This window comes from Bombina bombina, chromosome 4, assembly GCF_027579735.1.
Source record: "Bombina bombina isolate aBomBom1 chromosome 4, aBomBom1.pri, whole genome shotgun sequence".
NCBI lineage: Eukaryota > Metazoa > Chordata > Amphibia > Anura > Bombinatoridae > Bombina > Bombina bombina.
The window spans coordinates 1,211,274,367-1,211,297,380 of record NC_069502.1 but is presented as its reverse complement, the minus strand read 5'-3'; the positions used below and the strand labels follow the sequence as shown (position 1 = coordinate 1,211,297,380).

Sequence of the window (23,014 nt, the reverse complement as noted above, 5' to 3'; positions counted from 1 at the left end):
CAGTATGATGCACTGTACCTATGTCACAGTGGCACATTTATCTGCCACTTGTCTCTGTGACACTTGGTCACAGTAATACACTTTCTCTGTTCATATCAGTGAACTCAATACCAGCCCTCATATGTCACTAACAAGCCAGAATCTAAGGTTTTACCAATTTGAGGTTAATCAGTGATTGAGCAGTGTTCTAACCTAGGCAGTGAAATACTCACACTCTACACTGTTAGGAGTGCTTGAGGCTTTCTCCAATCGCTGGAGTACCCCTTGCCAATTCTTCAAGTACCCCCAGGGATACACGTACCACAGGTTGAGAAACTAGGCTCTCTATTACTTGGAAGCCCCTAAAACCAGGTCCATAGTATTATCTATATAAATACTGTCTGGTGGTTTGGTCTTCTGGGAAAGAACTAGTAGAATACTGATCCTTCAGGATTACTAAAAGAGGGCGTCAGCTTTATGAATATCCTTATATTTCTGTAGGTACAAGTGACAGACAGTATTATACAATATTAATGTCTGGTTATAATTTTGACTGACACGCAGACTGATATAAACCATCGTATTATGTAAACAGGTGTGCTATCTTTGGGCTAGATTATGAGTGGATCACTATTTTGTAACTAAATTACAAAAAATTAAAAAAGATTACAAGAATTTTAAGCTAATTACACGTACTCTAAGCCCCTAATAAAATAACAAAGCCCCCCAAAATAAAAAAAATTTCCCTACCCTAATCTAAATTACAAAAGTTAACAGCTCTATTACCTTACCAGCCCTTAAAAGGGCTTTTTGCGGGGCATGCCCCAAATAAATCAGCTCTTTTGCCTGTAAAAAAAAAAACTATACCACCCCCCAACATTACAACCCACCACCCACATACCCCTACTCTAACCCAAACCCCCCTTAAATAAACCTAACACTACCCCCCTGAAGATCTCCCTACCTTGAGTCATCTTCACCCAACCGGGCACCGGTGGACCAAAAGAGGGCATCCGGAGCGGCAGAAGTCTTCATCCTATCCGGGCAGAAGAGGACATCCGGACCGGCAGACATCTTCATCCAAGCAGCATCTTCTATCTTCATCCATCCGACGACCTCCAGCGCGGAACATCCTTCTTCAACGACGACTAGACGACGAATGAAGGTTCCTTTAAGTGACGTCATCCAAGATGGCATCCCTCAAATTCCGATTGGCTGATAGGATTCTATCAGCCAATCGGAATTAAGGTAGGAAAAATCTGATTGGCTGATTGAATCAGCCAATCAGATTCAAGTTCAATCGGATTGGCTGATCCAATCAGATTGAGCTTGCATTCTATTGGCTGATCGGAACAGCCAATAGAATGCGAGCTCAATCTGATTGGCTGATTGGATCAGCCAATCCGATTGAACTTGAATCTGATTGGCTGATTCAATCTAGTCGTCGTTGAAGAAGGATGTTCCGCGCCGGAGGTCTTGAAGATGGAGCCGCTCCTCATCGGATGGATGAAGATAGAAGATGCCGCTTGGATGAAGATGTCTGCCGCTCCGGATGCCCTCTTTTGGTCCATCGGTGCCCGGTTGGGTGAAGACGACTCAAGGTAGGGAGATCTTCAGGGGGGTAGTGTTAGGTTTATTTAAGGGGGGTTTGGGTTAGAGTAGGGGTATGTGGGTGGTGGGTTGTAATGTTGGGGGTGGTATTTTGTGTTTTTTTACAGGCAAAAGAGCCGATTTCTTTGGGGCATGCCCCGCAAAAAGCCCTTTTAAGGGCTGGTAAGGTAATAGAGCTGTTAACTTTTGTAATTTAGATTAGGGTAGGGAAAAAAAAATTATTTTGGGGGGCTTTGTTATTTTATTAGGGGGCTTAGAGTAGGTGTAATTAGCTTAAAATTCTTGTAATCTTTTTTTATTTTTTGAAATTTAGTTTAGTTTATTTAATTGTAGGTAATTTATTTAATTAATTTATTGATAGTGTAGTGTTAGGTTTAATTGTATCTTAGGTTAGGATTTATTTTACAGGTAATTTTGTAATTATTTTAACTAGGTAGCTATTAAATAGTAAATAACTATTTAATAGCTATTGTACCTAGTTAAAATAAATACAAAGTTGCCTGTAAAATAAATATAAATCCTAAAATAGCTACAATGTAATTATTCGTTATATTGTAGCTATATTAGGGTTTATTTTACAGGTAAGTATTTAGCTTTAAATAGGAATACTTTATTTAATAAGAGTTAATTTATTTTGTTAGAATAAAATTATATTTAATTTAGGGGGGTGTTAGGGTTAGGGTTAGACTTAGCTTTAGGGGTTAATACATTTATTATAGTAGCGGCGAGGTCCGGTCGGCAGATTAGGGGTTAATACTTGAAGTTAGGTGGCGGCGATGTTAGGGAGGGCAGATTAGGGGTTAATAAGTGTAGGTAAGGTAGCGGCGACGTTGGGGGGGGCAGATTAGGGGTTAATAAATATAATATAGGGGTCGGCGATGTTAGGGGCAGCAGATTAGGGGTACATAGGTATAATGTAGGTTGCGGCGGTGTACGGAGCGGCAGATTAGGGGTTAATAATATAATGCAGGTGTCAGCGATAGCGGGGATGGCAGATTAGGTGTTAATAAAGTGTAAGGTTAGGGGTGTTTAGACTCTGGGTTCATGTTAGGGTGTTAGGTGCAGACTTAGAAAGTGTTTCCCCATAGGAAACAATGGGGCTGCGTTAGGAGCTTAACGCTGCTTTTTTGCAGGTGTTAGGTTTTTTTTTCATCCCAAACTGCCCCATTGTTTCCTATGTGGGAATCGTGCAAAAGCACGTTTTGCCAGCTTACCGCTACTGTAAGCAACGCTGGTATTGAGGGTTGAAGTGGCGGTACATTAGGCGCAACGTACCCTTTTTGGAGCCTAACGCAGCCACTCAGACAACTCTAAATACCAGCGTTGTCTTAAGGGTGCGTTGGGAAAAAAAGCGGCGTTAGCTACGCGGGTCTTTACCGACAAAACTCTAAATCTAGGCGAGAAAGAGCAGAGATTTGTCCCTTCAAGGAACTTGCAGACAAACCCTTATCCAAACCATCCTGAAGAAACTGTAAAATTCTAGGAATTCTATAAGAATGCCAAAAGAATTTATGAGAAGAACACCATGAAATACAAATCTTCAAAACTCGATAATAAATTTTCCTAAAAACAGATTTACGAGCCTGTAACATAGTATTAATCACCGGGTCAAAGAAACCTCTACGACTAAGCACTAGGCGTTCAATTTCCATACCTTCAAATTTAATGATTTGAGATCCTGATGGAAAAACGGACCTTGAGACAGAAGGTCTAGCCTTAATGGAAGTGGCCAAGGTTGGCAACTGGATATTCGAACAAGATCCGCATACCAAAACCTTTGAGGCCATGCTGGAGCTACCAGCAACACAAATGATTGTTCCATGATGATTTTGGAGATCACTCTTGGAAGAAGAACTAGAGGCGGGAAAATATAAGCAGGTTGGTAATACCAAGGAACTGTCAACACATCCACTGCTTCCGCCTAAGGATCCCTGGACCTGGACAGGTACCTGGAAAGTTTCTTGTTTAGATGAGAAGCCATCAGATCTATTTCTGGAAGATCCCACATCTGAACAATCTCAGAAAACACATCCGGATGGAGGGACCACTCCCCCGAATGTAAAGTCGGACGGCTGAGAAAATCTGCTTCCCAATTGTCTATACCAGGGATATGAACTGCAGAAATTAGACAGGAGCTGGATTCCGCCCAAGCAACTATCCGAGATACTTCTTTCATAACTTGGGGACTGTGGGTCCCACCCTGATGATTGACATATGCCACAGTTCTGATCTTGTCTGTCTGAAAACAAATGAATGGTTCTCTCTTCAACAGAGGCCAAACCTGAAGAGCCCTGAAAATCGCACAGAGTTACAAAATATTGATGGGTAATCTCACCTCTTGAGATTTCCAAACCCCTTGTGCTGTCAGAGATCCCCAGACAGCTCCCCAACCTGAAAGACTTGCATCTATTGTGATTACAGTCCAGGTTGGACGAACAAAAGAGGCCCTTAGAACTATATGATGGTGATCTAACCACCAAGTCAGAGATAGTCTAACATTGGGATTTAAGGATATTAATTATGATATCTTTGTATAATCCCTGCACCACTGGTTCAGCGTACAAAGCTGGAGAGGTCTCATGTGAAAACGAGCAAAGGGGATCGCGTCCGATGCTGCAGTCATGAGACCTAAAACTTCCATGCACATAGCTACTGAAGGGAATGACTGAGACTGAAGGTTCTGATAAGCTAAAACCAATTTTAATCTTCTCTTGTCTGTTAGAGACAGCGTCATGGACACTGAATCCATCTGGAAACCTAAAAAGGTGAGCCTTGTCTGAGGAATCAAAGAACTGTTTGTTAAATTGATCCTCCAACCATGTCTTTGAAGAAACAACACTAGTTGATTTGTGTGAGATTCTGCAGAATGTAAAGACTGAGCTAGTACCAAGATATCATCCAAATAAGGAAACACCAAATGGAAGAGCGACAAATTGGTAATGCTTGTCTAGAAAAGAGAATCTCAGAAACTGATAATGATCTGGATGAATCGGAATATGAAGATATGCATCTTGTAAGTCTATTGTGGACATATAATGCCCTTGCTGAACAAAAAGGCAGAATAGTCCTTATAGTCACCATTTTGAAAGTTGGCACTCTTACATAACGATTCAAAATTTTCAGATCCAGAACTGGCCTGAATGAATTTTCTTTCTTTGGGACAATGAATAGATATGAATAAAACCCCAGAACCTGTTCCTGAAACGGAACTGGTATGATTACCCCTGAAAGCTCCAGGTCTGAAAAACACTTCAGGAAAGCCTGAGCCTTTACTGGATTTGCTGGGATGCATAATAGAATAAATCTTCTCACAGGAGGTCTTACTCTGAATCCTATTGGGTACCCTTGAGAGACAATACTCTGAATCCATTGATTTTGGACAGAATCTCCCCAAATATTTTGGAAGAATCTTAATCTGCCCCCTACCAGCTGAGCTGCAATGAGGGCCGCACCTTAATGCAGACTTGGGGGCTGGCTTTAATTTCTTAAATGGTTTGGACTTACTCCAACTTGAAGAAGGTTTCCAATTGGAACCAGATTCTTTGGGGGAAGGATTAGCTTTCTGTTCCTTATTTTGTCGAAAGGATCGAAAACGGATGGAAGCTTTAGATTTACCCTTAGGTCTTTTATCCTGAGGCAAAAGAACTCCGTTCCCCCAGTGACAGTTGAAATAATTGAATCCAACTGAGAACCAAATAACTTATTACCTTGGAAAGAAAGAGAAAGTAATCTAGACTTAGATACCATGTCAGCATTCCAAGATTTAAGCCACAAAGCTCTCCTAGCTAAAATGGCTAAAGACATAGATTTAACATCAATTTTGACGATATCAAAAATGGCATCACAAATAAAATGATTAGCATGTTGAAGCAAGCGAACAATGCTAGACAAATCAGTATCCGTTTCCTGTTGCGCTAAACTTTCCAACCAAAAAGTTGATGCAGCTGCAACATCAGTCAAAGAAATTGCAGGCCTGAGCAGATGACCAGAATATAAATAGGCTTTCCTTAGATAGGATTCAAGTTTCCTATCTAAATGTACTATCTTCCATAGGAATAGTAGTACGTTTAGCAAGAGTAGAAATAGCCCCATCAACTTTGGGGATCTCTTCCCAAAACTCCAATCTAACTGCTGGCAAAGGATATGATTTTTTAAACCTTGAAGAAGGAATAAAAGAAGTACCAGGCCTATTCCATGTCTTAGAAATCATATCAGAAATAGCATCAGGAACTGGAAAAACCTCTGGAGTAACCACAGGAGGTTTATAAACAGAATTTAAACGTCTACTAGTTTTAACATCCAGAGGACTAGTTTCCTCAATATCCAATGTAATCAACACTTCTTTTAACAAAGAACGAATATACTCCATTTTAAATAAATAAGTAGATTTGTCAGTGTCAATATCTGAGGAAGGATCTTCTGAATCAGATAGATCCTTGTCAGAGGAGGATAATTCAGTATGTTGTTTGAAATTTCATCAACTTTATGAGAAGTTTAAAAGACCTTTCACGTTTATTAGAAGGCAGGATGGCAGACAAACTCTAGAGAAGAAGTAAGGGCGCTAGAGAAGCTTAAAATACCCCTTAAAAGCTTGACAATTGGTTATAAACAAAAAAATGACCAGGGACTTAGATAAATTATATGTATATTTTATAAATCTCAGAATTAGACAAACAACAAACTTAAAAAACACAGAAATATTTTAAAAGGGACGTCTCCCTATAATTTCAAAAATACACTTGTATTAATAAAATCAATATTTATATGGATACCAGAGTGCAATAGTGGTAGATACTGGTATTTTTTAAGATAGTTCACTCCTTAGGACATTGCCGTTTATCGGATAATGTCTATATTTAGTCTCAGATGTCAGGTCTACAAAACTCTTGATAGCCGGTCTATATTGTATTTGCAGGTATAAACATCTGCACTTTATCTGTAATTTATCAAGTTAAAACGTCTTACATTTATGGTAACACTTTACCGGTAGCCGATCTTTGTCAAAGGTGCTTCGTGGGTGTTCCTCGAGATCTCGGCGTCTGACGTCACAGTTTCCGGATCAGGGGCTCGTCTCTACCCAGCCAACCAGAACCTCCATGGGTTCCAGTCTATTTATCTGCTGTTGTCCGGTCCGTTTCTTAATGCTTGGATTACAGTTGGAGATTGCTCTTAATGCTCTGCATGCAACCTCTGTTTATGCTATCCGCCAGGGGATAGAGAAAGATGAAATTACAACCCGGGTTGATAACTTTTCCTCTGTCTAATGGTGGTTCGGTATGTGGTACTAGTGTTTTCTACGCGTTTCACACCTTTCAGAGATTTATAAAATATACATATAATTTATCTAAGTCCCTGGTCATTTTTTGTTTATAACCAATTGTCAAGCTTTTAAGGGGCATTTTAAGCTTCTCTAGCGCCCTTACTTCTTCTCTAGAGATTGCCTAAATTTCCATTGTAACAGTCTGAAGGATCTGTTATTTAGTTAAGGTGTTTGATACCCTACACTAAGCGCACTTCAATTACCCACCACCACACACGGATGGCAGACAAAGCCTTCTGAATTGCATCAGCAATAAAATCTTTTAAATTCACAGGTATATCTTGTACATTAGATGTTGAAGGAACAACAGGCAATGTACTATTACTGATGGACACATTCTCTGCATGTAAAAGCTTATCATGACAACTATTACATACCACAGCTGGAGATATAATCTCCACAAATTTACAACAAATGCACTTAGCTTTGGTAGAACGGTTATCATGCAGCAGGGTTCCAACAGTGGTTTCTGAGACAGGATCAGATTGAGACATCTTGCAAATGTAAGAGAAAAAACAACATATAAAGCAAAATTATCAATTTCCTTATATGGCAGTTTCAGGAATAGGAAAAAAAATGCAAACAGCATAGCCCTCTGATAACGAAAAAGGCAAGAGGCATATAGGAATGGGGTTTTAAATAATGAAAATATTTGGCGCCAAATATGACGCACAACGCAAACAGAATTTTTTTTGGCGCTAACATCCGGAAATGACACACTCGCGTCATTAAAGACGCAAGCTTGTGAAAGGAACTCGGCGTCATTGAACGTATAGCAGATAGCCAAATCAGTGCTGAAACAGTTATCAGTAGAGGTAATGGAATATGAGAGTATATCGTCGATCTGAATAAGGGAGGTAGGAGATGAATCTCTATGACTGATAACAGAGAACCTATGAAATAGATCTCCCGTAAGGAAAACCATTGCATTCAATTGGTGATACTCCCTTCACATCCCTCTGACATTCACTGTACTCTGAGAGGAATCAGGCTTCAAAATGCTGAGAAGCGCATATCAACGTAGAATCTAAGCACAAACTTACTTCACCACCTCCATAGGAGGCAAAGTTTGTAAAAACTGAATTGTGGGTGTGGTGAGGGGTGTATTTATAGGCATTTTGAGGTTTGGGAAACTTTGCCCCTCCTGGTAGGATTGTATATCCCATACGTCACTAGCTCATGGAGTTCTTGCCAATTACATGAAAGAAATTAAAATTATATATATATTTTATTGCACATACATACACACATTTAGACATGTATACCTATGCTTATATATGTTAAAGCCCTTTGTAGCCTTTTTTTCCCAAACACCATATACCATCTATTTTTGATCCCTTCCTACTTTTCAAATAATTTTTTAAAAATAATTTTTATCAGAGTTTTTATTAGTAACTGTACTATTTCATTTTACGCAAGCTCTCAAGTTGTGCTAACCGCTGGAACGTAAATCACGATTTCGCTTGAGCGAACAGGCTTACTTTCAACTCGTACTACATGCGCTATTTCCGTCACTACAGTTAGCACGCCACTCTGTTGGTTTACTGGAATTAATCTTTAACGGTTATCTTTACATTTACTTGTTAGTATCTGTACTTATTGATAACGGGAACAAAAGGCACAATTATAAATTATCTATAGATTTATATCAGTAATGAATCACTGCATTGCAAAAGGTCTGCAAACAATATAAGGTCTAGATTACATGTATCAGGTACGTGAAAGGATTGGGTTAAACAACTTGTGATACCATATGGAGCAGAGGGGGATTTCTACATAACACTCTGCATGTTAACAATGGCGGCCCCATGTAATCTAGGTCAGAAATGTTTTATAGTCATTTAAAACTTTAGTTTTATTTGTAAAGTTTGCATTGTTGTAAAGTCTAGGAACAAACCCTTTGAAAAGCTTCTCATCTCCCTGGCTCTATAAAGGTACAGTTAAAAAAAAAAAAATCTGGATACGTATTTATACAGTCTTGCATATATACACACACACGTTGATTGGGAGTAGCCGTGTTAGTCCAGAGATTCAGATATCAAAATAACAAAAGTACTGCATTGAGCAATGATACTTTTTTATTGGACTAACTATACATTTATAAGATGACAAGCTTGCGGGAGAATGTCTTCCTTTTTCAAGTCTGAAGCAATACTGACCAATTTGATGGAATTTACAGATTATATTTTAAAACACAGGCTAAAAAGACAGAAAGTGTTACAGAGGGGGGTTTAGGAGACAGAGGCAGACAGTGTCAGTAAAGGATTACAGACAGGGGAAATATATGGTTATACACAAAGCATATACTTACAAAGTTATATATCAATAGTGGAGTGCACCTAGCGCCTACTAAATAAGACCTCTGGCTTTGATAATTTGACACCTAGTTGTCAAAATGGAAAGATGAAACTAATAAGGTATACCAAAGCGCCAACTATACGAAGGCTGGGTCTAAACCAAAGCGCCAACTATACGAAGGCTGGGTCTGGACCAAATGCAATATTGTCAAACGATTACAATAAACAATTTATTGAGTACACAAATAAGTTAAAAACATGGATCCATGTATAAACAATCAAATTTATACAACAATAATAGCTAAATGAATAGTTAAAACAAATAGTTATGTAACAGATATAGCATTTACAATTTTGCAAACATTGCTCTTAAAAATATTCCTAAAAAATTCAAAATTTAGTATAAGGCTCACAACAGAAATTAAACTTTGTGTTTATCACATACACATAATAGGTGAAATATATTAGTCAGTTATATAATATTATCTAACCAATAATGTTCTTGATTCTATGCAATGCTCCTAAATATTGCCAATAGTAACTAATGTGTAAGGCTCCGAGTAAGACCTTTAACTCTGTGTTTAACACATACGCATTGTCAAGTAAAAAATATTGTGACAGCAATATGCCAATGTAAAAAATGTGTATCAAAAAAGTTGTGTGCAAAAACTAGTGTACAAGACTTATTAATGGTCAAAAAAAATTAGGTTGATCTTCAAAAAACGTGAATTAAGAACAAAGATTGTGAAAAATGAAAAAACAAAAATTTACAAAAACATTGTGGTGTGTTCAAATAGTGACTTATATAAATGTAAATAATAGTCCAAAAAATAGTCCAACAGTGAAATCAAGAACATTATTGGTTAGATAATATTATATACCGGTAACTGACTAATATATTTCACCTATTATGTGTATGTGGTAAACACAAAGTTGAATTTCTGTTGTGAGCCTTATACTTAATTTGGAATTTTTTATGAATATTTTTAAAGAGCAATGTTTGCACAATTTTAAATGCCATATCTGCTATATAACTATTTGTTTTAACTATTCATTTAGCTATTATTGCTGTATAAATTTGTGTATGTGGTAAACACAAAGTTGAATTTCTGTTGTGAGCCTTATACTAAATTTGGAATTTTTTAGGAATATTTTTAAGAGCAATGTTTGCAAAATTTTAAATGCTATATCTGTTACATAACTATTTGTTTTAACTATTCATTTAGTTATTATTGTTGTATAAATTTGATTGTTTATACATGGATCCATGTTTTTAACTTATTTGTGTACTCAATAAATTGTTTATTGTAATTGTTTGATAATATTGCATTTGGTCCAGACCCAGCCTTCGTATAGTTGGCGATTTGGTATACCTTATTAGTTCAAAGTTATATATCAACATGAAATCAATATGTATAAAGATGTGAAATTAGGTATACAGGGGGAATATAAAATAGTCAAAAAAGGAGAAAGGAGAGAAAGAAAAAAAAGGCAATAATAATAATAATGACAAAAGTGTGGACATAGGCTTACCTGCATACCTATGCATAGAGAGTGTGGAATGTACAATGTAATTGACTAAATGAAAGTACATTACAAAAATGTTTGATAATAATGTGTTAAGAAACCAGAGTCCACATTTAGTCCAGAAATAAAACAAGCTGAAGTGCATTATCATTTTCATTTCAAAGGTTTTTCTTTCCATGGCGTTTTTGAAGTTGCCTCTGAGAATCTTGATTTTGAGGTTTTGGATCTAGTGGTCAGGTTGGGTGAAATGGTGACCAACAGGGGTGCAGTATTTTGTTTCACAGTGGTTTTTGATTGAGTGTCTGTGTAAGTTCATCCGAAGGTGCAGTTTTTGGCTTGTTTCTCCAATATAACATCCCATTTCCCATGCAGTGCAATGTATTATGTATACCACATTTGCAGATATACATGAATATGCCCCTTTAATCTTATAGGATTTACTCTTGTGATTAGCTGTGCTGCTTTCATAAATGTGTTGACATAGTTTGCAGAGAGCTTTGTTGCAGCGCTTGGTTCCATTTTGAGTGTTCTTTTTATCAAGGGGTAGCTTTCTGTGGACCAGTTTCTGTTTTAGGTTGGATGGTTGTCTGAGTGCCAGGATAGGGGGTTTTGGAAAGATTTTTTTGAGTGTGGGATCCTCTAAGAGTAGTGGCTGTAAGTCTTTTATGATTTTTCGTATTCCTTCTACAGCAGGGTTATATTTGATTACTAATGGGATACGCAATATGTTTTTCTTCTCCCTGTATTGTAGCAAGCGTTCACGTGGGGTATTGAGGGCAGAGTTAATTTGTTTGTAACCCTTGTTTTGTAACCTTTATCTCTGAATGATTGGGACAGTGTGATGAGATGTTTGTCATGGTCCTTGGTGTCTGAGCAAATTCTGTGATATCTGGTGGCCTGATGTGATTAGGGTTGCCAGGTGTCCGGTATTAGACCGGACAGTCCGGTATTTTAATTTTCTGGCCGGTAATGTCTATAGAAGACAACCGGACACCACTTCTGCTCAATTGCCGTGGGTTTCGGTGGTGTGATGCGCTGCAGTGCCAGCTAGGGTAGGCAGGAGCGGTAGCAACTGAGTAAGGCAGTGGGCACTGAGGTTAGATAATCTGAGCCATCCAGGGTGTGTGTATGTCCAAGCATTAGTGTCAGTGACCGTGAGTCAGGTGTTGTGCCGCAGTGCCGGCTGGGGTAGGCGTGGTATGTGACATCACCGAGTGCAGCACCGGTGCTGTGCTTTGAAAACTTTCAACGGAGTGAGTCAGGCAGTCTGGCTGTCAGTGAGGGTTTTGATTTACAAAAAAAGATAACCCACAACAGTAGGTAAAAAGAAATGCCTTTAAGCACAATTAGAAAAAGTATATAGCTCAGATGTATATATTTTAAAAATTAACTTTTATTGATATAAATTATAAGAATAGACAGCAAGAGAATTCGCTTCCCTGCAAAATTTAAAAACACTACAATACTGGTCATGAGAGTAAATCCAGTTAAATTCAAACTTTATTAGTAGGTAGTTTGAGGTAACTGGTTATACACTCTTGGACAGAATATATTGGCCTAGATATCTAGCGTGTTAAATGTATCATTCATCAAGTATTACTGTGAACTTTCAAGCTTCGTTTAAAGAGCTACAATATTGCCAACGATAATACTGTTAATCTTTGACCGAGTAGGAAATAATATTTTGCAGGCGTGGTAAATGCTTATATGTCACTGCATTCTGCAATGGATTCTCACAATTAATATTTAAACTTCCAAAGAACTCCGGTCGTAACAGATTGTAATAAGCTTAGAGCCCTATACACAGAGGGTACTAACGTACCAGATCATATGATATTAAGCTAGAGACTGCTTTATAAACTGCTAATAGATAGCCTAACAGTTACGCTACAAAATCTAACTGCCGCCCTGGCTTTGCACCAGGAATGCGGTAGTTAAAATTATAAATTTAAAGTTGAATGTGATAAATATTCATTAGTTTGACCAGAAAAGAGCAAGTTAAAATAACGGAGGGTTTTTATTTAACTTGCAGCCTGACAGACTTTGGGAGCAAGCCTGGGAAATTAACAGTTACCTCACAGATCGTTAAGGTATGATAGTGAGCCTCAGTGTAGTTATAGATACTCTGTAGAGTTTTCCTTCGTGCTATATAGTATTCAAAATGGCTATAGAGAGTGATACTACTGACACACAGTGTTACATTTTAAGGAACTACAGTATGCATCCTTCTTTTGGATAAATTGAAACCATTGCGAAATATAGTTTCATCAATACCTATAGAGGAGATTGGCACTATCCTTTTTTTTTTTTTATACATGGCTTTTTCTTAGAGTCAATTTATTTTATAATTATATGTGCATATAGTTTTTAAGCACCATAGGTTCTAATACTGAATCGATTACTTTAAATTTCTTTACCACCGGTGGTTGAATACATGAATTTTATTATTATTGTATGGAATAAATAATCTGATATCTTGTATACCCATTACTGGTTGATGTGTTTTTGCTTTTAGCGCTTCTTTTAGTTTACCCCAAATGGAAGAGCGACAAATTGGTAATGCTTATCTAGAAAAGAGAATCTCAGAAACTCATAGTGGTCTGGATGAATCGGAATATGAAGATATGCATCCTGTAAGTCTATTGTGGACATATAATGCCCTTTCTGAACAAAAGGTAGAATAGTCCTTATAGTCACCATTTTGAAAGTTGGCACTCTTACATAACGATTCAAAATTTTTAGATCCAGAACTGGCCTGAAAGAATTTTCTTTCTTTGGGACAATGAATAGATTTGAATAAAACCCCAGACCCTGTTCCTGAAACTAAACTGGTATGATTACCCCTGAAAGCTCTAGATCTGAAACACACTTCAGAAAAGCCTGAGCCTTCACTGGATTTGCTGGAACGTGTGAGAGAAAAAAAAAAAAAACTCTTCTCACAGGAGGTCTTACTCTGAAACCTATTTGATACGCTTGAGAGACAATACTCTGAATTTATTGATTTTGGACAGAATCTGCCCAAATGTTTTGGAAAAATTTTAGTCTGCCCCCCCACCAGCTGAGCTGGAATGAGGGCCGCACCTTCATGCAGACTTGGGGACTGGCTTTGGTTTCTTAAAAGGCTTGGATCTATTCCAACTTGAAGGTTTCCAATTGGAACCAGATTCTTTGTGGAAAGGATTAGCTTTCTGTTCCTTATTCTGTCGAAAAGAACGGAAACAAGTAGAAGCTTTAGGATTTACCCTTAGATCTTTTATCCTGAGGTAAAAAACTCCCTTCCCCCCAGTGACAGTTGAAATAATTGAATCCAACTGAGAACCAAATAAATTGTTACCTTGGAAAGAAAGTGATAGTAATCTAGACTTAGATACCATGTCAGGATTCCAATATTTAAAGCCACAAAGCTCTTCTAGCTAAAATAGCTAAAGACATAGATTTAATATCAATTTTGATGAGATCAAAAATAGCATCACAGATAAAATGGTTAGCATGTTGAAGCAAGCAACAATGCTAGACAAATCAGGATCTGTTTCCTGCTGCACTAAGCTTTCCAACCAAAAAGTTGATGCAGCTGCAACATCAGCCATAGAAATGGCAGGCCTGAGAATATAGCCAGAATATAAATAAGCTTTCCTTAGATAAGATTCAAGTTTCCTGTCTAAAGGATCCTTAAAAGAAGCACTGTCTTCCATTGGAATAGTAGTACGTTTGTGTCAGGATGCCAGGATTCAGACTGAGATGAGAAGTGCAAAAATGATCCCACCTTAATTAATAGCAAAAAATAACTGAAAAAGTCCACAAGTCAAATAACAAGCCAGGAATCAAAACCAGAGCTGGTAGTCAGATGAGCCAAATCGAATAGTCAGACGAGCTGAGTCAGGAGCCAAAGCGAGTAGTCAGACGAGCCGGAATCAGAAACAAGGAGAACAGCATAGTCAGGAACAAGCCAGGGATCAGGAACCAGGAGGGACGTCAGACAGCCAGGTAATACACAGGAGCTCTCACAAACAGGTCTGGGACAAAGCAAGGGCAAAGCATACTGAACAGAGGCCCTTTAAATAATAAGTGATGACATCACAATTCTGAGACTGCATCCTGTCTCACATGGATGATGCACACCAGTCTGGCCATAAAAGGAAGTGCAGGAAATGAGCAGCATCACACAGTATGCACCAGAGTCAGCAAGAGAGGTGAGTAAAATGGCTGCCAGCAGCATATGGCAAACAAAGCAGGGGAAAACCCTGACAGTTTGGCAAGAGTAGAAATACCCCCATCAACTTTGGGGATCTTTTCCCAAAACTCCAATCTAACTGCTGGCAAAGGATACAACTTTTTAAAACTAGAAGAATGAATAAAAGAAGTACCAGCCCTATTCCATTCCTTTGAAATCATATCAGAAATAGCATCAGGCACTGGAAATACCTCTGGAGTAACCACATGAGGTTTATAAACAGAATTTAAACATTTACTAGTTATAATATCAAGAGGACTAGTTTCCTCAATATCCAAAAGTAATCAACACCTCTTTTAACAAAGAACGAATATATTCCATCTTAAAAAGATAAGTAGATTTGTCAGTGTCAATATCTGAGGTAGGATCTTCTGAATCAGATAGATCCTCAGAGGATAATTCAGTATGTTGTCAGTAATTTGAAATTTCATTAATTTTATGAGAAGTTTTAAAAGACCTTTTATGTTTATTAGAAGGCGGGATGGCAGACAAAGCCTTCTGAATAGAATCAGCAATAAAATCTTTTAAATTCACATGTACATTAGATTTTGAAGGAACAACAACATGCAGTGTACTATTACTGATGGACACATTCTCTGCATGTAAAAGCTTATCATGACAACTATTACATACCACAGCTGGAGATATAATCTCCACAAATTTACAACAAATGCACTTTGCTTTGGTAGAACTGTTATCAGGCAGCAGGGTTCCAACAGTGCTTTCTGAGACAGGATCAGATTGAGACATCTTGCAAATGTAAGAGGAAAAAAAAAAAACATATAAAGCAAAATTATCAATTTCCTGTATGGCAGTTTCAGGAATGGCAAAAAAATGCAAACAGCATAGCCCTCTGAGCATAAAAAAAGGCAAGAGGCATATAGGAAGTGGGGTTTAAATAATTAAATTATTTGACGTCAAGTATGACGCGCAACGCAAAATGAAATTTTTTGGCGCTAACAACATCCGGAAATGACGCAACTCGCGTCATGGCAGACGCAACCTTGTGCAAGAAAGCCTGGCGTCAACTAAGACGCCGGAAATGATGAATTTGCGCCACCGAACGTACCTTCATGCCAAAAAAATTATCTCGCCAAGAAGGACGCAATAAATATCAGCATTTTGCGACCTCGCGAGCCTAATTGTGCCTGAGAAAATTAATGAAAGAATAGTCAATTTGTAGAAAAGACTATACCCCAGGTAAGAAAAAATAACTTCCTAAATATGTTTCCCAATTTTGAAACTGATAGTCTGCAAAAGGAAATATACATAAACCTGACTCATGGCAAATATAAGTACAATACATATATTTAAAACTTTATATTAATACTCTCAGCTATGGTTTGGCACTTTATGTGTCTTAATTAATGAAAACATACTTACCGAAAGACACCCATCCACATATAGCAGATAGCCAAACCAGTACTGAAAAAGTATCAGTAGAGGTAATGGAATATGAGAGTATATCGTCGATCTGAAAAGGGGAGGTAGGTGATGGATCTCTATGACTGATAACAGAGAACCTTTGAAAAGATTTCCCGTGAGCAGAACAACAGAATCAATAGGTGATACTCCCTTCACATCCCTCTGACAAACACTGTACTCTGAGAGGAATCGGTCTGAGAAGTGCATATCACAGAAGAAAATCAAGCACAAACTTACTTCACCACCTCCATAGGAGGCAAAGTTTGTCAAAACTGAATTGTGGGTGTGGTGAGGGGTGTATTTATAGACATTTTGAGGTTTGTGAAACTTTGCCCATCCTGGTAGGATTGTATATCCCATACGTCAAAAATAACACATGTATGTACAGGAGGGGTTGAGGACACACCTTATAATTGACATGTGGAAGATAAGGTCAAAATACCTACTGAATTCTGCTTGATTATGGATCTAAAGCAGTGATTATAGGGCTATCAGTTTGTAATTTTAATGAGGCAGATGGAGCAACAGTCATATCAAAAAAGAGAGAGAGGAATACAAATGGAGTGACACTGCAAATATACTATCTATGTATATATTAGTGTATGTGCATATAAATATATATGATATACATGTATCTGTTTATCAGTATATATATATATTTTTTACATTTATTTATATAATATATATATATATATATATATATATATATATATATATATATATATATATATATATATACACATACAGTGAGGCCCCGGTTTACGCACGACTCGGTTTACGAAATCGAAATTTGAAGAAAATTTGACTCGGTTTACGAATTTTTTTCGCAATACGAAACAAAATGCCGGTTTGCCCCCCTCGGTTTACGAATATTTTTCGCAATACGAAACCAGTGGCCCCTGTGCCCCCTGCATACTCAAGTATGATTGAATTAATGAAGTTTGGGTACCAGTGTGGAGGTGTTGGAGAGGTTTTGGAGCCATTTTGCAGCAAGTTGTTGAGCCTTTTGGAGCCATTTGCAGCAAGTTGTTAAGCCTTTTGGAGCCATTTGCAGCAAGTTGTGGAGCCTTTTGGAGACATTGGAGCCATTTGCAGCAAGTTGTTAAGCCTTTTGGAGCATTTTTTTGACACTTTATTTGAATTTTTTCGGACCTCCGGAACGCATTAATTGATTTTCAATGCATTCCTATGGGAAACCGTGTTTCGGTTTACGAATTTTTCGCAATACGAAACGACCCGGAGAACGAATTAAATTCGTAAACCGAGGCCTCACTGTATATATATGTGTATATACACACACATACACATTATATATATATATATATATATATATATATATATATATACACACACAGGGAGTGCAGAATTATTAGGCAAGTTGTATTTTTGAGGATTAATTTTATTATTGAACAACAACCATGTTCTCAATGAACCCAAAAAACTCATTAATATCACAGCTGAATAGTTTTGGAAGTAGTTTTTAGTTTGTTTTTAGTTATAGCTATTTTAGGGGGATATCTGTGTGTGCATGTGACTATTACTGTGCATAATTATTAGGCAACTTAACAAAAAACAAATATATACCCATTTCAATTATTTATTTTTACCAGTGAAACCAATATAACATCTCAACATTCACAAATATACATTTCTGACATTCAAAAACAAAACAAAAACAAATCAGTGACCAATATAGCCACCTTTCATTGCAAGGACACTCAAAAACCTGCCATCCATGGATTCTGTCAGTGTTTTGATCTGTTCACCATCAACATTGCGTGCAGCAGCAACCACAGCCTCCCAGACACTGTTCAGAGAGGTGTACTGTTTTCCCTCCTTGTAAATCTCACATTTGATGATGGACCACAGGTTCTCAATGGGGTTCAGATCAGGTGAACAAGGAGGCCATGTCATTAGATTTTCTTCTTTTATACCCTTTCTTGCCAGCCACGCTGTGGAGTACTTGGATGCGTGTGATGGAGCATTGTCCTGCATGAAAATCATGTTTTTCTTGAAGGATGCAGACTTCTTCCTGTACCACTGCTTGAAGAAGGTGTCTTCCAGAAACTGGCAGTAGGACTGGGAGTTGAGCTTGACTCCATCCTCAACCCGAAAAGGCCCCACAAGCTCATCTTTGATGATACCAGCCCAAACCAGTACTCCACCTCCACCTTGCTGGCGTCTGAGTCGGACTGGAGCTCTCTGCCCTTTACCAATCCAGCCACGGGCCCATCCATCTGGCCCATCAAGACTCACTCTCATTTCATCAGTCCATAAAACCTTAGAAAAATCAGTCTTGAGATATTTCTTGGCCCAGTCTTGACGTTTCAGCTTGTGTGTCTTGTTCAGTGGTGGTCGTCTTTCAGCCTTTCTTACCTTGGCCATGTCTCTGAGTATTGCACACCTTGTGCTTTTGGGCACTCCAGTGATGTTGCAGGTCTGAAATATGGCAAAAACTGGTGGCAAGTGGCATCTTGGCAGCTGCACGCTTGACTTTTCTCAGTTTATGGGCAGTTATTTTGCGCCTTGGTTTTTCCACACGCTTCTTGCGACCCTGTTGACTATTTTGAATGAAACGCTTGATTGTTCGATGATCACGCTTCAGAAGCTTTGCAATTTTAGGAGTGCTGCATCCCTCTGCAAGTTATCTCACTATTTTTTACTTTTCTGAGCCTGTCAAGTCCTTCTTTTGACCCATTTTGCCAAAGGAAAGGAAGTTGCCTAATAATTATGCACACCTGATATAGGGTGTTGATGTCATTAGACCACACCCCTTCTCATTACAGAGATGCACATCACCTAATATGCTTAATTGGTAGTAGGCTTTCGAGCCTATACAGCTTGGAGTAAGACAACATGCATAAAGAGGATGATGTGGTCAAAATACTCATTTGCCTAATAATTCTGCACTCCCTGTATATACACACACATATACACACACACATTATATATATATATATATATATATATATATATATATATATATATATATATATATATATATATATATATATATATATATATATATATATATATATATATATATATATACACACACACACACACACACACATATACATACACTCACTGTATATGTCTATATATTTTGTTTTATAAAAATCTAAAATAATTTGCATGCTTTTTTCCCATCACCACATTAGCTGCTGGCTGTCCAGTATTTTTTTTGGCTTTTTCTGGCTGATTTTGTTAATAAAATATAGTGGTGTCTAAGGGCCTAAGGGATTAAGAATATTTTCCACTAGGCCAGATATTTGTATATATCTATCTATCAAGAAGTTAGTGAAGCACTCCAGGTATCCAAGAAACAAAAGCAAATGCAAATTGCCCAGGCTGCTCATTAGGTAGTCATATAGTAGCAAGGATTGAACAGCACTCGATGGGTCTTAATATAGAATATTTTAATATAAATATATATCGAGATAGATTATGTATATATATATATATATATATATATATATATATATATATATATATATATATACACACATACATACAAATCTCTCAATGCGAATCTGCCCTCCGTGAGTCAACCACCTGTGGGTTCTGTGAAATAAATAACATGTTCTAAGGAAGGGGAGGTTTACTCCCCGAAACGTCAATAAATTTGACCCCTGTTTTTTGAAGAAATCCTGTCTGGTTGCTGTTATTGCAGAAGGTTTTATATATATATATATATATAGGGCTATAGTATGGAAACACATTCACCCATCTGAACGCTAAGTGATCTGGTTACCTTAATTTCAGCATCTGACACTGCTATGCGGAATGGTCTCACACTGGTGTCCTCGCTCTGCAGGGAAGGTCTCTCGCCGGGTCCCCACCATCCATCTCCAATCTCAATAGTTTTCCTTTTACTTCCACACAGCTTCCAGCAAACCAGAATCGACCCGACCCCGACTGCAGCTGGTACCAGCAAGCTCTGGGGCCAGTGGTCATTGAAGGCTGACCTGTGTAAAGAGAGACATAAAGACCAGTACTGAGGTCAGTTGAGCACAGATCCTGTGTTACAGTAACTAGTTCCCTACAAACAACTGTGCAGAGATACATAGGGAGAGAACACAATATAAAACCTAATAAGGGGGCGCACAAAGGACAAATGAACAGTAATATATAAAAAAGAATATATGTACAAATATTACTGTCTACAACCATACTAAGATGTATATTGAGTGTCCCAAGATAGGGTCAGTGCAAATGCACTATTCACAATATGTAGAAACCTCCACAGGTGACAGGATAAAGATGGCTGCTCTACTCCTCACAGACAAATCCGGGTTAAGCTATAAAGTGAGACACAAAACAGATCAACCAAATGTATGAAGAGTATGCAACAGAAGCCAAAAAGGTACTCAATTTTGGCAATAGAACCCTAGTGTGCTAATGGTGGCAGGCTGATATCTTGGGGTGTATCAGCTCACCCTCTCTCCTGGTTAAGCAACACCGGCTGGATCGCGGTCAGGATACAAAGCTCACAACAGTGTGGCACTCCCACAGGAAGACATAAGGTGCTTTCACTAAGCTCAAGTTTTAAGCTCATACTGTAACAACTGATAGTCATTGTCCGACATTCAATGAAAACCTCTTTGTGCATCTAATATCTTGCAGAAAAAAATCCCTGCAACCCAACAACTGCAGAACTCATTATGTGTACTCACCCCTCAAAACAGATGTGAGTTAAGCTCTATTATAATCAGTGGAACATATCTATCTAGTAAGTGATCACTTCTCAGCACAGAGCTCCACTGTGAAGGAGACGATAAAATATCCTACAAAACCTTACAGAACAAATGAAACAAAAACTCCCTATTAAACAGACCACTCTCACTTATGCAAAAGAAAAAAACTTGAAAACAGTAAAAGAGAAACGAATGAAAAATAAAAAAGGAGAGAACCTTGTAAGCTGTGAAATAGTGAGACAAGCCAGGGGACAGTCACATAAAACACATTGCAAGTGATGCGGCTGTAAATATTCTAGTGGTTTGTGTGTGATGTGCAAGATGTTCTGGGCCCCTCACACAACTCCAGATGTCAATAGCACAACACCCACTAATAAAACTCTAGAATATAAATGAAGCTCACAGGTTGCCCATAGAAATGTTTCTGAGACGGGGGAAAAAATGAGAGTGCCCCAAGTGGCAGCAGCAGGAGAGAGTTGCTAGTGTATATTATTTTATGGTTCATTAGCATCAGAACAGTGAATGAATATGGTGCATACACCTAGGTACATTAGCCCCTCCCCGCAGGTAGAGCAAAGCTTAGATTTCCCCAGAACACCGGATGGGCTTCTATACGAATATCCAGCTCAGTGCTAAAGTATCTTTGTGACGCAGCTACATGATTCAGGCATAAAGTTGCTTCTCATTAAACTTTGTCTAACGGTCTTTAAAGGGACACAAACCCAAACAGGTTTCTTTCATGATTCAGATAGAGCAGCAAATGTAATCACCTTTCTAATTTACTTCTATTATCAAATGGTCTTTGTTCTCTTGGTATCTTTTGTTGAAAGGCAGGGAGCTAAGCTCAGAAGCGAGCTCGTGTCTGGAGCACTATATGGTATCAGTTTTGCAAGAACGTTACCCATTTGCAACACTCATTTTCAGCACAAAATACCATGGGGACAAAGCTAATTTTATAATAGAAGTAAATTGGAATCTTTTTTTTTTAAATGGTCTGTTCTGTCTGAATGATAAAATAAATGTTTGGGTTTCATGTCCCTTTAAGCTAATTACTAAACCCAAAAGGCAGCCAGTTGTGTATATGGCAGATGTAATACGGCTTATGCACTGAAACAGCATCTCTAGAGATCAGGGAATCCGCTGCACATGGCACAATGAATAGATTTGTGTCGCACAGTTCTTTGCATATTTACTGAATACAGACTAAAGCGTTAAACAGCCGGGAAAGTAATGAAAAGTAGTTTACTCCTGAACCGCTTTTTTAATGAAAATGCTGACAAATACACTAATGAATGTTAGTGTTTATTAATAATAGCTTATTATCATCATCATCCATACGTTCATGGTGCTGGGTACATGAGTAAAATACATCAGAACTGATTCAGAAGAGAAAAAAACTGAATTATAAAATGGACTAAATGTAAATGAGTAAAGGAGGCAGAAGGTCTAAAGAGCTTACAATCTACACCTATAATCCCACATTATGTTGTCTGTACACATAGCTGTTAAACCCCCAGCAATAAATTATATATATGTATCTGGGTTAACCTGTTCACTACTAGGCAAAAGAAGACAGTAAATGGAGAATACTAACGCCAAACACATAAAGAGATTAACAAGAGGCTTTATTTTAAATTCCATTTTTCTTGCCCTAAAATAATTAGCTTTTGAAAATGTTAGATTTGCTTAATTTGTTTCTTGAAGTGCATCTTTATGGGTAGAAATACATTCATAAGGATTATATATAAGAAACATCTTCATTCTTTCATTCCCAGTAGTGAACTGACGTGACATCATCTTGAAGTGACAAATGACATCACACTGACTAAGGTAAAGTGACAGCATTGCAGCAGTGAGGCTTCTGGAATCATCTCAGTCCCCATATAATATAGGTCATGTAGACCTTTATTTAACAGGGGAGAGATAT

The 23,014-nt window shown here is 37.9% G+C and overlaps 1 protein-coding gene across 2 annotated transcripts in view; it reads right to left on the bottom strand.

Moving 5' to 3' along the window:
- The window catches only part of LOC128658192 (epoxide hydrolase 1), a 75,481-nt gene that overhangs the window by 35,388 nt on the left and 17,079 nt on the right, over positions 1 to 23,014 (bottom strand). For both annotated transcript variants that reach the window (XM_053712712.1, XM_053712713.1), the window contains exon 3: positions 20,145 to 20,358. In XM_053712712.1, coding sequence (XP_053568687.1) covers positions 20,145 to 20,358 — 214 coding nt within the window. The remainder of the gene's footprint in view (positions 1 to 20,144; positions 20,359 to 23,014) is intronic.